Below are 17857 nucleotides of genomic sequence, written 5' to 3'. Positions count from 1 at the left end.
GGCTCGATGACATCTCCTGGCAGCTCTGGCTCACTGTCTTGCTCAGAGCCAGAGGTTAAAATAACACAACAACCATTAGTGTACAATCACAATAAAAGTGCCACAGCCATCAAAACAAGAACACACATGAATCAACAACCAACATTTTAAAGTGGCAAAATCATATATTACAAGCTGAAGCTAAACTTAAATTCTGAACTGGGCATGTGACTGACTGCCTGGTAGATGCTCTGGCCTGGTGGTGGTAGACTGGGTCCTTGTCTGACCACACTGACTCTGACTAGCCTCAGGTAGGGAGCTGCTCTGGGGTCCGGTGGTGATGCAAGGGCTGGGCTCTGTTTGCACCTGATCTGCCTATTTGTGATTCTTTAAAAAGAAGTCTGATATCTCTCCCCTCTTCTCATGTTTAATTGACCATATGCAAAAATAAGACAGCCTATGGTTACATCTAAGCATCCAATTACCCACATTTTAGTCCAATCTTAATTACAAATCTTATTATCATAACTGTACCTTAAAATCAACTACCAGCCTAAGTTACTAGTTAGATCATGGCTAGCCCTACTCTGCAGTAAGTTACTTAGCTAGCTATAATTTCTTATACATTTACGATAGCAAACAGGCTATAGTTATAATTTCTTACACATTTACGATAGCAAACAGGCTATCTACAAATTGTGGTAATTTTTTGAGTAACGTTAACAGATTGATAATAAAAATTGTTTGTTTTGAGTTCAAGTACAAAAATCTAACTGAGATCATGGATTTCAAATTGCTGATTGTTAACTTGCTGAACACTGACAGCTGTAGCCTACTAGTTACCCCACATTAGCTAAACATTCGTATACTGTAACTTACAACACTGCACTGTACATGCGTGTATTACTAGCACAGATGTAAACATAATGTTAGGCTAAATTGGGAACCAATCTCTCTTATCTGATTAACTGTCTGTTAATGGTCTAACGTTAACTTACACAGCGACACAAAGTTGTTCAGGAAACCTAAGGTTTAGCATCGGGTTTAAAACTTACTTCAAATATGATGCTTTTGCCAATCGCGAAAAGAGCTTGTGGAGCTGTGGAAATAGTCTCTCTTCTTCTTCTGTATGTTCTTCTTATTCTTCTTCTTCTGTATCTCGCAACCAACGTTAATATTCTCTCTTCCACGTCCTTGATTTGAAAAATGCTGGCCGAATGTAAAATGAAATGCTACTTTCAACAAGAGGTGAAATGAGAAGTCAATCAGCATCAAACTGCCAGTAGTGAATAAAATTTTGGGACCCCTCTGGCTCCGCATCAGCATAAAGGCAAAATCTGCAAATGCCAGCAGCAGCGGGAGGAGGGTCGGAAACAGTTTTTTTTTCTTCTGGTTAGGCTATATTGATCTCTGGCTCCCTCTTGAGTCCTTTGTGTGTCTTAATTATTTAATCAAACAGCATGCTTAAAGCTTCAGATAAGTTCAGTACATACAGTCTATGGACAAATACACATGTAACAATTTCAACCAATCGATTGGTGATGACTCTCAGTCGCCCAAAATGTTATTTTTGAAATTAGCACACGTTTGCATAATACTAAGAAGAGAAAGAGCAAGAGCGCCTAACAGAGTGCCATCACGGTTCTAGCTAAATGACACTGAATGAGGGGACATTTCACGATTCATTAAATTCTGTGGAGTGAATTCAATTTCCGCCCATGTTTTAATGAGTGCCCAGCAGTGGTTAATTTGGAGATAACCATTTCACATTGCTTCTCAGGGTATCTTTCACAAGAACAGCTTTCCTTTCTAAAGACTTTTAGCTGAAGTGTGTGTGGGGGGGCTCTCTCTCTCTCTGTGTGTGTGTGTGTGTGTGTGTGTGTGTGTGTGTGTGTGTGTGTGTGTGTGTGTGTGTGTGTGTGTGTGTGTGTGTGTGTGTGTGTGTGTGTGTGTGTGTGTGTGTGTGTGTGTGTGTGTTACTGCCTGTGGAGGGAGAATGGTGATTTGGCTTAACTATAAAAGGAAAGCACACACAATACACAGCTGGATGTTTTTGCAGGGCCTTCTATTTAGCTAAGGATTGTTCTTTTAAAAACTTCAAAGCACTCTAAAGTTTTAATTTAGGCTACTTGTTATTTACTGTGAACATTTAGTTTTCAGCTTAGTGTTTTCTAACCTGGCATGCCCTGTCATATTTCTAATTTGTCTAAGGTTAGACAGCAACAAATTCATGTTCTGAGATTCCTACCGATGTCATTTGAGTCTGTCATTCAGGTAACTTAAATTAGAAACAACTGTCATCTTTGATGCTTTGAGCTGTAGAATCTAATTCATATTCCATTTTCCAACCCCTCTTGTTTGAGAGCTGCAGAAATGACACTGTCAGTCAGTCAGTCAGTCAGTCAGTCTATTCCAATAAGAACACCTCTCTCTTATCTCTCACATCACATTTTTTGGGGGCGGTTGCCGGGTGATTGATGGGAATTGGATCTTTGCCCTTAAATGTTGCCGTGGAGATAAAGCGGTGGTGACAGCTCCATGCTGTGAGTGACTTCCTGGATATCTCCACGGTGACCGCGGGCGGTGACACTTCAGGAGTGACAGGTGATTTTCTCCCCCCAAGGTGTCAGAGGGGGTCTGAGCTCAGAGAGAGGGAAACTCTGAGTTCTGCCAAGGTGAAGACCTTTGGACACAATTCAGCTGAGTCCTTGCCAACAGGTCTCCGATTGGTTGGTTCACACATTGCAGGTACCAAGATAATTGGACTAGGTGTGCCTTTAATACAGGGTAAAACATGCACATTTGAAGCAACAGTTCATATGTATAGACAATATAACGAACAAGCAGCACACCGGTTTTTAAGCAATAAGGCATAAGAACCTGGGGGTTATCGTGTGATAACTCCCGACTAAGGGCTGTTCTTAGGCCCGAGGCGAAGCCAAGGGAAACAGCCCTTTAGAGGGGGTTATCAGACAATTTTTGTTCACCTATCCGGTACCACTCCTGGCATGAACAATTATTTTCACTTTTTGCAATGTCAAAATTCAAATAAAAGCGATAAAATTGATTTATTTCGAGTTGCACCCCCCCGTATCTCTCTCAGAACTACAATGAGATTCCGTTTCTATGATTTCTCTCCCTCTCTCTGCTCTGATAGACATGAGCCTGCAATTCTCATCTCTCCAGCGTTGCACTTCATCATTTATTTCCTTATAGAATCATAACCGTGCGAATGGTTCTGGAGGAGCTGCAGCAACACTGATGAATTTAAATACCTTTACCAAAGTTATAGAGTTACTGCTGTCTGTTCAGAACTAAATGAAATATTTCAGAATAGCCTACTACACTAGAAAAGCCTAGAATGTTGCCACAGAGGATCAATAGCGTCTTTAAAGAAATTGCCTAGCTGTGGAGTGTATCCCAATAACAAGGCATAGTCTACAGTCTGGAACACGTGGCAAATCTGTCAGTGAACAAACAGCATGCAGACAAAACAGGTTGGAAAGCAAATGGCTCCTCCTGAAAAGAGAAGACTCTATGCTGTAGGCTACCAAAATACTTGATCAACTTCCAAATATTTTACAAAGTAAAACAGGAGAGAGGCTTTTGGCAACAGCGCATCGGCCATCACCAGCAAGGAAGCTGCGCGTCATTGGGTGAGTCAGTGGAACTGGAAAGAATTTTTAGGACTATAATTTCCTGCTCATACTGTAGCCTACAATAGCTATTAATGGATTCAAGACAAGTTCGTTTTTATTGATCTCAGATTCTCAGTTGTTCTTTGTCAAAGTAGCCTCTCATTTCGATCATTTGTGTCGTATTATGGTGATTTTAAGACAATTGGGAACTCGAGTTGGAATCATGATGTCAGTGATCTTCAGGTCAGAGCTCTAGAAATAGGCCCGAGTTCCTGACTTGGAATTCGTTAGATGACTATTCAAAACAAATTTGACCAATTGGAGCTAGTTTTTTCAGAGTTCCCAGTTGTCTTGAATGCACTGAAGTCGGAATTCTGAGATTTCCCAGTTGCGAGTTCCTAGTTGTTTTGAACGCGGCATTAAAAAAGATTATACCAAAGTCTCCAGTCAAATGAAATGCGTTTTTAAAAGACAAACATTTTCCCGGACTCTATGCCACTAAAATTTTTCCCCATGCCACTACGCAAATGTGATGATATGCATGCAATGCTTTATTATAAAGGTGATTATTTTTTTCATGCGTTCCGGTACCTCAGAGCTCCCCAGGTCACCCCCCTCTCGTGCTCAGTTTTTGTTCCAGCACTTCCCGATTTACAAATTAAGCACTGAGGATAGCTAGGCTAAAGTTACTTCTCCTTTGCTACTGTAGCTAACTAGCCAACTAAAACTAACACACAATCACATCAAGCAGCTGAAATGACAGCAAACTAAATGCATTTTCCTTTGTTTTACCTTCGTTTATATTGCCAATTCTTTGGATATATCCATTAATGATCCTGATAAAGGAATTGGCCTGACTTTTAGTCTCGTCATGTTCATGTGCATGGCACCATGGAGATCCCCCCCCCACAAAAAAAGCAACATGTTGCACAGGTTGGATAGGCAGACAGCAAGGCTTATATTAACCCCCGCTGTACCAAACCAAATGCTAGGCTAGTAGCATGGGGAAATATTGGCTAGACGCAGGATTTTTTGGGGGGTTTGTTTTGTTACATTGTTACACACAAGGATAAACCATGACACATTACATTCTTAATCTAATAAAACAATGAACTTTAGAATTTCGTATTTTTTACTCCTGCTTTAAAGCTCCACACTGTAAATCTAGCCTACAGTTCTGAGGACGCACAAAGTGATTGTTTTATTTTAAAGCTCCTTTTTCTCTCTCATGAGCTATGGGCTATGTGTTATGGGTTATGCGTTATGGGTTATGGGATATGTGTTATGGGCTATGGGTTGCGTTTCACATGAAAAGGCATTTTACTATCATAGCGCATTTAGCCCTCCGGTCAGCCCTGACAACAGTATACTATTTCCCCACTTCAAATAGCCTGCAGGCGCGCACCAACGGAGGGTTCACAAAACCTGACACAGATCAATGCAAAACACTCACCAGAAAACCTTTTGTTGAAACAGAATCAGTTCTATGATGGCAAACATCAGACATATTCACTATTGTTGTTAGCTGAGGCTACTGTTAGCGAAAGGGGAAAGGGGGATACCTAGTCAGTTGTACAACTGAATGCATTCAACTGAAATGTGTCTTCGGCATTTAACTCAACCCCTCTGAATCAGAGAGGTACGGAGGGCTGCCTTAATCAACATCCACATCTTCGGCGCCCGGGGAACAGTGGGTTAACTGCCTTGCTCAGGGGCAAAACAACAGATTTTTACCTTGTCAGCTCAGGGATTCCATGCAGCAAACTTTTGGTTACTAGCCCAACGCTCCTACCCGCCAGGCTACCTGCCGCCCCTAGCTAACAAATACCGGAATAGCACCCTGAAAACAACTGCACTGTCTGCTGTTGTGGCATTTTACGTCATTTTGAGTGACGTCATTTAGAGGTACATCATAGGGGTCATTCATATGGGCACAGAAGACAAACAGTTTTTTACTTTATTTTTTAAAGCTGCCCAGAAAGGACATCGTTTTTATGGGAAGTTACACTCTGAGGCTCCAGTACACAAGAAAGTACCTTTCCCAGCATTACTCCTGAACCTGTATAAGCACACATTAGCAACACCTGATGGTGCTGTTATTGTGTGCATCCCTAACACTGGGAAAGTAATCAGTTAGATATCTGAGCACAGAACAATAAATACTTGTGTAAACCAAACCCAGTCTAATCTGGGACACCCTCAACAGGCAAACAGTTGAGTTCCTGAAAGCAGCTCCTGCCTATGTGTGTACATGGACTCACTTCAATACTACCCTGATCAGCTTATTCTAGGCTATCTGGAGCTTCCCCTTCATGAGCATAGATAAGCCCCCAAACCAGGAAGTACTAGTGTAGTCAAAGTCGCATTGAATGAGGGCAGTGGCTATCACTTTCATGGAGTCCTTATCAAGCAGGTTGGACTTTCTAGGCAAAATTGTAGTCCTGGCATTAAGCTTCCCTAGCACTTCAGTGTGTCACGTCAGTTGCAAGAAGAGGACCAAGGTGCAGCGTGGTGAGCGTATATATTCTTTTTATTTGAAAAGACGCTGAACAAAACAATAAACACTCCCCAACAAACCGTGAAGGTAAAGGCTATGTGCCATTAACTTCACTAGGGTAGGGGGCAGTATTTTCACGGCCGGATGAAAAACGTACCCAAATTAAACGGCCTACTACTCAGGCCCAGGAACTGGAATATGCATAGTATTAGTAGATTTTGATAGAAAACACTTTGAAGTTTCTAAAACTGTTTGAATGATGTCTGTGAGTATAACAGAACTCATATGGCAGGCAAAAAATGGAGCAAAATCTAAGCAGGAAGTGAGAATTCTGGTGCTTGTAGTCCTTTCAAGTCATTGCCATTCAAACACACGGTGAGTTAGGGTGCATTGTGCACTTCCTAAGGCTTCTACTAGATGTCAACAGTCTTTAGGAAGTTGTTTGAAGCGTCTACGATGAACACAGACCGAATGAGAAGGCATGGAACTTGGAGACCAGGGAATGACATCACTTCATTGGGGCGCATTCACGAGAGAGGATGCTCCGTTCCAAAAACTTTTTTCAAGACACAGGAACCGTCCGGTTGAAATATTACTGAATCTTCACGTCTTGAAGGCCCTAAAGATTGATGTTTTGCAATGTTTGACATGTATGAACGAACGTAAATAAAAAAAAATGTTACCTTTCGTCGTGACATTTCCCTCGCGCGCCCTACATTTGGAGTACCTTACTGAACGCGCAAACAACATGGAGTTATTTGGACATAAATTATGGATTTTATCGAACAAAACAACATTTGTTGAGTACCTGGGATTCCTGGAAGTGCCTTCTGATGAAGATCATCAAAGGTAAGTGAATATTTCTAATACTATTTATTAATTTAGATGACTCCAACATGGCGGCTATCTGTATCGCCTAGTGTTTTTTTCTGAGCTCAGTACTCAGATTATTACAAAGTGTGATTTCCCAGTTATTTTGAAATCTGGCAATGCGGTTGGATTCAGGAGATGTTAATCTATAATTCTTTGAATGACAGTTTAATATTTGATCAATGTTTTTCACGAGTATTCTTGTAGACTGTGGTGCTGATTCACCGGCAGTATTGGAGGCAAAATATTTTCTGAACGTCACGCGGCAATGTAAAATGCTGTTTTTATATATAAATATGAACTTTATCGAACAAAAAAATGCATGCATTGTATAACATAATGTCCTAGGAGTGTAATCTGATGAAGATCGTCAAAGGTTAGTGCTTTATTTAGCTGTGTTTTGTGTATTTGTGATGCATGCTAGTTGCTTAGAAAATGGCTGTGTGGTTATTGTGTCGATGTACTCTCCTAACATAATCTAATGTTTTGCTTTCGCTGTAAAGCCTTTTGGAAATCGGACAACGTGGTTCGATTCAGGAGAAGTGTATCTATAAAATGGTGTAAAATAGTCCTATGTTTGAGAACTTTGAATTATGACATTTTGTGGTTTTAAATCTGGCGCTCTGACTTTTCACTGGCTGTTGAATAGGGTGGGACGATTTTGTCCCACCTTCCCTAGAGAGGTTAACAATTCTACTTCCCACAACCCAAGGAGGGAAAAAAGGCTACCTAAGTATGGTTCCCAATCAGAGACAACGATAGACAGCTGTCCCTGATTGAGAACCATACCCGGCCAAAACATAGAAAATAAAGAACATAGAAAAAGGAACATACAATGCCCACCCTAGTCACACCCTGGCCTAACCAAAATAGAGAATAAAACCCTCTCTATGGCCAGGGCGTGACATAGTGGCCATGCTCACACCTCCCAATCTTCCATCAAGGATGCACCCCAGGTAGCTAACAGAGGTTTTAGTAGTCAGCACCTCCCCCCTAACTCCACTCTGATTTCAAAGGACCTACTCAATTTAGGTCTGGATCCAAAAATAATTGCCTCAGTTTTACCTAAGTGCAGAGATACCCTATTTTCTCCAAGCCATTTGCTAATGTTAGTAAGCTCTGTGCTAAGTATGTTCTCCAACATAGTTTTACTTTTGTGAGACACCAGAAGTGTAGAGTCATCCGGCAAGAACAAGCATATTTCATATTGTTAATATACAGTAAAAACAGTAAAAGCCCAAGCACGCTCCCCTGCAGAACGCCACAACTCATTGGTTTTGCCTGAGACAGTGAACCATTAACCTGTACTATTGCTCCCTACCTGATAACAAGGACTTTACCCAGCCTAGAGGGATACTGCTTAACCCTAGTGCTTCCAGTTTGGAGATTAGGAGACAGTGGTTAACTGTATCAAAGGCCTTCTGTAGGTCAAGCAGTACCATTCCACACAGATTTCCCTCATCAATCTCTTTCCTGATGAAGTCAGTCAAGAAAAGTAGACATGAATCAGTGGAGTATATTTTTCTAAAACCTGACTGAAAATCATATATTAGACTTTGTTTGTTGACATATTCATACATTTTCTCATGTACAACTCTCTCCTGGATCTTTGATGTTACACTGAGGATAGATATTACACCTGCTTCTACACCTGCATTGCTTGCTGTTTGGGGTTTTAGGCTGGGTTTCTGTACAGCACTTTGTGACATCAGCTGATGTAAGAAAGGCTTTAGAAATAAATGTGATTGATTGATTGAGGTACAGGCCTATAATTCCCAGGGTCAGACTTTATCCCCTTCTTTACAGAGGTATAACTTTAGTGTGTTTCATGTTCCTGGGAAAGATGCCTTGTTCAAGAGAATGATTAACGATATGCGTAATACATGGGGCAATTTCCTCAGCAGAATCTATAAGAAACCTTGCAGGAATATTATCCAGGCCTGTGGCTTTGGAGCATTTAAGCTCTGCCAGTATACTGACTATTTTGGCTGTTGCTACCTTTGCAAAACCCGTAACTCAGCATAATACTTATTGACTTGGTCGTTTCCATACATACCAGAACTGGTGGGCAGCTTTCTAACCAGCTTGCTAATAGTTGAATTCATTGGCAACCTCTGCTTTTTCATATACCATCTCCCCCCCTGATGTTCAATCCAATACTGTTTAGTTTGTTTTTGGTAGTACTACTACAGCCTAGTTCCTTAAATGATTTCCAAAGCATTTTATGGTCATTTTTGTTCTCAATGATTTTATCAGCAAAGTAACCCCTCTTAGCTTCATCCATCCTGCGCTGTGCTTAATCTTTGTGAAGTTTATATAGGAGAAAATCAGACTGCTCTTGAGAGTTCTTAAATTTCATCAAGGCCTTATTCCTTGCTTGGATAGATTCTAGAATCTCATGATTAAACCAAGGGCTAGATCTCTGCTTTACCCTGACCCTGTCTAATGGGAGCATCACATTCACCACATCAAGGAATCTACATTTAAAGGCTTCCCAGGCACTGTCTACCCCAACACTATCCAGTTTTACATTTTAGTCATTTTAGCAGACACACTTATCCAGAGCAACTTACAGTAGTGAATGCATACATTTCATAAATATTTTCTCTCCCCGTACTGGTCCCCCATGGGAATCGAACCCACAACCCTGGCGTTGCAAACACCATGCTCTACCAACTGAGCCACACGAGACCAACACTAGATTTTAACTTTTTTTTTTTGTTTTTTTTTTTGGTCATTTAGCAGACGCTCTTATCCAGAGCGACTTACAGTAGTGAATGCATACATTTCATACATTTTTTCCCCCGTACTGGTCCCCCGTGGGAATCAAACCCCACAACCCTGGCGTTGCAAACACCATGCTCTACCAACTGAGCCACACGGTGACCAGTCAATTTTACCCACTTGCTCCCTAAACATTTCAACACAGTATTTTTGGAGTCCTCTGATTCTAACAGTTTTGTGACACTATAATATATCTTAAAAAACTCTCCTTGTGCAAAATGTAATAAAATTATCACTGATTCCATATACTATTACTACACTCTGCGATATTTTGGATTTATCAGACACCAATATTAAGTCAATTGTACTTTGCACTGTTTCACATTCCCTGGTGGGATCTTTTATCATTTGGGTCAGGACAAGTGATCTACAGAAGTGCATAAATACATCGTGAGTTGGGTTTTTCTTTTTGCAGACATCAGTATTGAAATACCCTAAGAAATAGTTTTCCTTCACCAGGGAATCATTACAGTTTGACAACACAATTTCGAGACCTACATAGAATGCATTCTGATTGGGCGGCCTGTAACACACCCCCAACAAAATCGGCTTAGTTTTGGGAAGGCAGATATCCAGCCAGACAATCTCCAGATCAATGCTTAAATCCGATCTGACGTTATAAGCAATGTCCAATCTTATCCCCTCCACCATTCAGATTCTTCCTGTCTCTGTAAAACATAAGACACCCACCTCTGATTTGCAAACCAACAGACGTATCTCATCTATCTTCGGTAGTAGGCTTCGGATGTTTAAGTACACAAAATGTAAACACGTATTCCCAAAGGCCTCACTGAATACCCGATCCACTTGTAACTCGCCTCCCACTGCACTACCATCCTCCCGCTGCACTGCCTCCGGTGGCCTCTCTGCCACCCCTCCCCAGGTGCTGCTTCGTCAGCCTCAACACCGTGTCCCCCGTCTCTCGCCTCTGGTGACCTCCGCACCTCTGCAGACCCCCCCTCCTCTGGTGCACTCTCCATCCTAGGTAAGTCCTCTGGTCCCACTCCACCTTCATATTATTTGAATAGTGAAATAATTTCTAATGCCCATCCATCTAAACTATGTAGCCAACTGATTGGTATACTTATGCAACATAATCACAGCTTTCCACTGAAACTTAATAGATTGGATATCTTCACAGGTACAGTAGGTGATTAATGCTGCATTCACAAAAAGAGGGAAGGTGGTATTTACCACATTCAGCTGGGATAAATCCACTTGAACACCCCTCCAACTGGTAATTACTAGTGGGAAACTTGTCTATCATCCTTGAGCTCCGACTTATCCCACATGCTGACCTCTGATGTCACCTAGTAAGGAAAAACCTCGATAACTGCATTTCCAGCAGTCAAATACAACAACAAAACATTATTTATAAAAAGCAATCTATTAATATGGTTTTTGAGCATTATAATTTGTTTACAAGCATGGTAGCTGTACTTTTAGTTTATGGCTGACGCAGCCTGTTGGCCTTTAGCCAATCAGTGTTTCTCAGCGAATACAAAGCACGTGACTGCATCCAACTGGTATTGATGACTTCACAACTGGGAATTACAACCGTGCCACCGGGTTATGAACGTAGCATCAGACAATAAAGGTTGATTTCATTATTTATCATTCGGGCAACAGATGGAGAGTTATTATCATTATGACTCATAATTATACATTGCCAAATGATTTCTCAGAAGGTTTGGTTTCAAATGTAGCTATTCTGTCAGCAGAGCTTATTGTTATTCTCGCTTCAGGTGAAAAATCTGTTCATAGATATTTCCTCTGCACTCACTGGAGAATTGTCCTCCACAGGCACAAAGAGGCCACTCTGCCTAGCTGCTGTGTGCAACACACCAGAACGTACCTAGTTTCTCTGTGTAACACACCAGAACATGATGGGGGTGAACGCAGTCCTAGGATATGTAGCCAGCATATCTGGCATGCATTACACAGCTGACCAGTTTAGGTACTATTGAAGTGTGGTTGTAAGATGGGAGAATAATTAAACAATATAATATGGCCAGTGACAATAACATTAGCACATCAAACGCAGGCAAGCACACACACACACACACACACACACACACACACACACACACACACACACACACACACACACACACACACACACACACACACACACACACACACACACACACACCTCTTGGGGGACAGATACAGCTGTAGGGTAGAGCAGCAGCTGTGCCCATCTGGTGTCCCACCGTGAGGACTATCGTCCCAGAGAGCCTCAACTCACTGAGAATCTGCCACCTCTAACTGACCCCACACGCACGCACGCACGCACGCACGCACACACACACACACACACACACACACACAAACACACAAAACCTTGCCCAAAGCTGACATTCACACACACACACACAGAAGCCAAATAACCCATTTCCACACATTCACCTGACTGAGTATGTAAACAGAACAGACAGGCCTACAGCATGAACCAACCAACAGAGAGTGGTTACATGGATGAACTGTAGACCATGGACTCAAACTATGAAAGTGCACAGCTTTAACGTAAACGTTACAAACGTTAAAGGGGAAATCAGTAGTTGAAACGACAACAAAGCTGGCACCCCACCACTGTTTTTGGTAAAAAGCTGGGGGATGGGGCTGGAGAAATGTAACCACTTTCAAATTCATAAACAGAGCTAGATGCCAGGATTGACCATCCATGATATCAAAATGGGTTTTGACCATGTTTTGAGCCTATACTGCGTTTGTTTACATTTAGGTTGTTTACAAACATTGGAGTAAAACAAGCTGATATTTTGGGTTCTAATGGGATACGACAGTTGAACTAAACTCACCAGGCATTTATTTATAAGACATATTCTTCAAGAATGAATTCCAAGTCCAAAATGGATGTAGCAACTGCTCCTTTAAACAACCAGTGAATTCCCCATTAGGCTGAATCATCACCTGATGCAAATGAAGAACACACACTCTAAAGTCCATCCACCAAGAGGTTGTTTGTGCTGTTGCTCTTCGCCCGCTAAAACAATATTAAAATACCTCAATTATGCTAATACATGCATGGGCTTACAGAGGCGGAATACGGAATGTGGAATGATCCGAGCTAAGCCCTGTGGTGTGGTGAGTCTTCTCTCTGTGTGTGTGTCTGTCTCGGTAGGCCAGTGGACTGAGAGTTCCAGTGGATTGTCTCAACGTCTCAACACTGCGGGGGAGCATACAGTACACTGAGTCGACACAATGACTGACCCTGTCCTGCCACGGTGGTCTGGCTACTGAACGCTTACGTTCTATCTCACTCCCCCTGAGGCAAGCAGCCACACCACTATAGGAAGTGAATCTGTTTCTCTGCACAACACTAACATCCACAGAACCACAGGAGAGAAAGAGGGCAACGGCCAACAGGGCAACCAGCTGGCTGGGGAGTAAAACCCAACTCCTCCCAAACCAAACGACCTGACCATAGACGGATGAGAGGTTGACACAAATGAGTATGGCTCATACTAGCGTCACACACAGGGTTATACTGAAGGCAAAGACCCCCAGAGGCAACATCCAGGGTTGTGGACACCAACAACATACACTAACAGAGATGAATCAAAGTGAGATTCTATTAGTTGGTAGGGGTAACGGAACTAGTGCAGTGCCCCGAACCCACCAACGCCATACTGTTGGAGCTAGGAACACAAGCATTTCGCTACACCCGGAATAACATCTGATAAATATGTGTATGTGACCAATACAATTTGATTTGATTTGATTTAACCAGGGTCCTATCTGATACATAGAGCACCGTACTGCACTAACTGTAGTTTAACCAGGGTCCTGCCAGCACCATACTGCACTAACTGTAGTTTAACCAGGGTCCTACCAGCACCATACTGTAATAACTGTAGTTTAACCAGGGTCCTACCAGCACCATACTGTAATAACTGTAGTTTAACCAGGGTCCTACCAGCACCATACTGTAATAACTGTAGTTTAACCAGGGTCCTACCAGCACCATACTGTAATAACTGTAGTTTAACCAGGGTCCTACCAGCACCATACTGTAATAACTGTAGTTTAACCAGGGTCCTACCAGCACCATACTGTAATAGCTGTAGTTTAACCAGGGTCCTACCAGCACCATACTGTAATAACTGTAGTTTAACCAGGGTCCTACCAGCACCATACTGTAATAACTGTAGTTTAACCAGGGTCCTACCAGCACCATACTGTAATAACTGTAGGTTAGACAGGGTCCTACCAGCACCATACTGTAATAACTGTAGTTTAACCAGGGTCCTACCAGCACCATACTGTAATAACTGTAGGTTAGCCAGGGTCCTGCCAGCACCATACTGTAATAACTGTAGGTTAACCAGGGTCCTGCCAGAAACATACTGTAATAACTGTAGTTTAACCAGGGTCCTACCAGCACCATACTGTAATAACTGTAGTTTAACCAGGGTCCTACCAGCACCATACTGTAATAACTGTAGTTTAACCAGGGCCCTACCAGCACCATACTGTAATAACTGTAGTTTACCCAGGGTTCTACCAGCACCATACTGTAATAACAGTAGTTTAACCAGGGTCCTACCAGCAGCATACTGTAATAACTGTAGTTTAACCAGGGTCCTGCCAGCACCATACTGTAATAACTGTAGTTTACCCAGGGTTCTACCAGCACCATACTGTAATAACTGTAGTTTAACCAGGGTCCTACCAGCACCATACTGTAATAACTGTAGTTTAACCAGGGTCCTACCAGCACCATACTGTAATAACTGTAGTTTAACCAGGGTCCTACCAGCACCATACTGTAATAACTGTAGTTTAACCAGGGTCCTACCAGCACCATACTGTAATAACTGTAGTTTAACTGTTGTTCAACCAGGGTTCTAAAACAGTCACTGAGTAGGGTATGGTGTAAGGACCCTGACCACCAACACACACAGTAGCGTAACAGTTAACCAGGTGTCCTACCTCTGTCACTGTAGTCGTCCACCAGTATGATCTCAGCGATGAGGTGGTCTGGGGTACGGTAGGAGATGCTGTGGATGGTCCTCAGCAGGGACGACCAGCCCTCGTTGTGGAAGGGGATGATGATGCTGGTGTTGGGAAGGCTCTCCAGGTACAACTTCGTCTTGCAGCTGAGGAAAGAGAATACATAATATACCAGGGGCTGTATTAGCCTCCATGGTTTGTAATACATCAGACCAGACCTTTCTTGACCTGTCCTAACAAAGACCCCAGTGGGATCGAAATGCATGTTTCATCTCCATGTTTAGCTTACGCATTTGATGTAGAGCTAGCTGCATGTGTTGGTATTTGGTATGTTTGAATATAGTGCCTCTGTGATAGGCTAAATGTCACAATCTAATACTGATATCTTTAATCACGTCTTCCTACATCTGGAAAGCCAACCTGCTCCCAGCTGTGTGTCACACTGCCAAGCCAGCCAGCCAGCCATCCAGCCAGCCATCTTGCCAGCCAGCCAGCTAGCTAACCATCCAGCCAGCCAGACAGCCATCCAGCTAGCCAGCCAGCCTCAAACACATAGCCTGCTTTACCTTCTACCTCTGCAGAGTCGTAAAGTAAATCAGCGTTTAAAAGAGCCACTCCAGCTTCAGCCGGCCTAATAAACAATTCAGGGAAATCTGCATGTTAATAGCCGCCTCGACAAAGCTGAAATTGGCAAATGAAGCAGCAGTTTTACGGTTCACACGAGTCTCCTGCTAATTTACCCCGGTGACAACCTTGACAAGCTGTTCTAATTTATCACCGGTCTCTGCAGAATGATGACTCGGTACTTGGTTAGAAGCCCTGTTTTTTATTATTGTTTTATTTAGAGAAAGAGGGAGGGAGGGAGGGAGGGAGGGAGGGAGGGAGGGAGGGAGGGAGGGAGGGAGGGAGGGAGGGAGGGAGGGAGGGAGCATAAAAATCCCCCACCAAACTGCTCCAGCTCCCTACATCTGTGCTGGGCTGGGAAAGCAAATTCATTCCTGCTGGAGTTGAGCCAATCTCTAAAACACAAGGTTGGTCTCTCCAGCTGCCCTGTCAGATAATTCTACATTATGAAATACCATTCAGGAAGGAGAAGAGCATCGATTTGCATAGTAATAGGCAGATAGAGCCACATACCATTATGGAAAATAGCGTTGTCACCCCCCTCCAGCGCCGTATCGCGAGGAAACTTGAAATATGGGGCTGGATTGGGGCTTTATAGACCTCTCTTAAATGCATATAGGCTTAAATTAAACTTCCATGTTCCCTTCCTGACTGTATGGAATGAGTATATGAGGAAGAGAGAAAGAATGAGAGAGTGAATAAATAAATGACTGAATAGAGACTCCGTTCAGGTCAGGTAAGAATGAAGCAGAACTGTCAGCTTCTGTTGAACTTGATAAGATGACATTGAACATGATGCAGACTTGATGCTATCAACTGCTGATGTGATTCTGTTTCATCTCAACTAGGCCTTTGCACCACCGTGGTTGTCGCTCACACAGACCCGATGAGAATGACATTCATGTTACATTCTGTATGGGTAAAATTGCCTTCAGTCTGTTCCTTACGTGCTGATTTTCCACTCCCAGCATGATAGGATTCCCCACTGCGTCTTATACTGTCTGCCATGCTGTTACCGCCATTTAATAACAGGTCGCTGCTCTCCAGATCAGATCAGTACTTAATGTAACACCTGCCTGGGTAAATGCATAGGTGTTAATGTTGGATGAAATGTTGAGCTGCGTCATTTGGTGTATAATGCACAATGCTGTAAAAACATGCCAGGCTTTATTCTGAGGCATAGCTCTGTTCAAGTGTAGGCTATGTACACTAACTATCGAACGTTCAACTTCTCCATCATATCGTATGACTTGTGGAACTGATTATAGATAGTCCAATGCTTCAGTAATTGAGAAAAAAACGGTCATTAATTCAGCAGTGAAAACATTGTGAAAATAACCTAATATAAAACTGTAAATGAGACCAAGTTGGGTTGGATCCAGGTATAACTATTTTGTGTAAAGGGTTCTACATGGAATTCAAAAGGGTTCTACCTGGAACCAAAAGGGTTCTACCTGGAACCAAAAAGGGTTTTTCAAAGGGTTCTCCAATGGGGACAGCCCTAGGAACCATTTTAGGTTCTAGATAGTGTATGTGCAGACTGAGAAATAAAACATTGACAAAAATACTTAGCATTCACAGACATCGCAATCCCTTAAATGTTTTTAACCTGTGAGGTTTATTTTCCGTACCGCTTTGCGTCAACAACATTAGCTAGGAAGCGGCAGCACTGGCCTCATTTCCATCTCTTAAATTCGTTGAAATCAGGGGTGTATCTGAGTTATAGCCATCATTACATTAAGCAGGGAAGCAGAACAGGCAGGCAGAACAGACAGGCAGGCAGAACAGACAGACAGGCAGAGCAGGAAGTCAGGCAGGGCCCCAGCTTACTGTGAGGGAGACGGAGATCATTCAGCCACTGTCTACAAAATAACGTTCCAGATCACATACTGAGAGGATTGCTGCAGGGCTTTATGAGACTGTAAATAAACAGAGATGCCCTCTCACCATAGATATTCTCTCTTGTTCTCTCTCTCTATCTAACTTTCTCTCTCCTCCCCTCCTCTCTCTATAACTATCTATCCCTCTCCCCATCACTCTCTATATCTTTCTCTCTATAACTATCTATCTCCCCCCTCTCTCGCTTTTTCTCTCTCTCCCCCTCTTCCTTTCTTCCTCCCCTCTCTCTTTCCCCCCTCCTTTTTTCCCTCCCCCTCTCTCTCTCTCGCACACTAATAAACACACTCTCTCATTCTCTCCCTCTCTCTCTCACACTCCGCACAAGACACGTAACCTGCTGAAGAAAATTGCCATGTTTTTTTGTGATGATGGAACTGAACTGAAGAGCATTGCCCTGGAGGGCTGATTTAGCTCCATAGAAACCTGACTTCCTGTCAACACATGTTCTGATCCCACACACACGGAGTGCGGTGTGGAAAACATGTTTACTAGTAATTGAGCACACACCATTTTCACACATGAAAATGTACTTATGTGCGCACATTGTACATCCTGTGCATCATGTCGAATATACTTGCACCCACACACACAC

The 17857-nt window shown here is 42.7% G+C and overlaps 1 protein-coding gene across 2 annotated transcripts in view; it reads right to left on the bottom strand.

Moving 5' to 3' along the window:
* LOC106602390 (polypeptide N-acetylgalactosaminyltransferase like 6) overlaps window positions 1-17857 on the bottom strand; it is a 243677-nt gene that overhangs the window by 160385 nt on the left and 65435 nt on the right. For both annotated transcript variants that reach the window (XM_045716609.1, XM_045716610.1), the window contains exon 5: window positions 14722-14888. In XM_045716609.1, the coding sequence (XP_045572565.1) occupies window positions 14722-14888 (167 nt within the window). The remainder of the gene's footprint in view (window positions 1-14721; window positions 14889-17857) is intronic.

This window comes from Salmo salar, chromosome ssa04 (assembly GCF_905237065.1).
Source record: "Salmo salar chromosome ssa04, Ssal_v3.1, whole genome shotgun sequence".
Classification (NCBI taxonomy): Eukaryota; Metazoa; Chordata; class Actinopteri; order Salmoniformes; family Salmonidae; genus Salmo; species Salmo salar.
The sequence above is the reverse complement of the archived record's forward strand: the minus strand, read 5'-3'. Positions and strand labels throughout refer to the sequence as shown.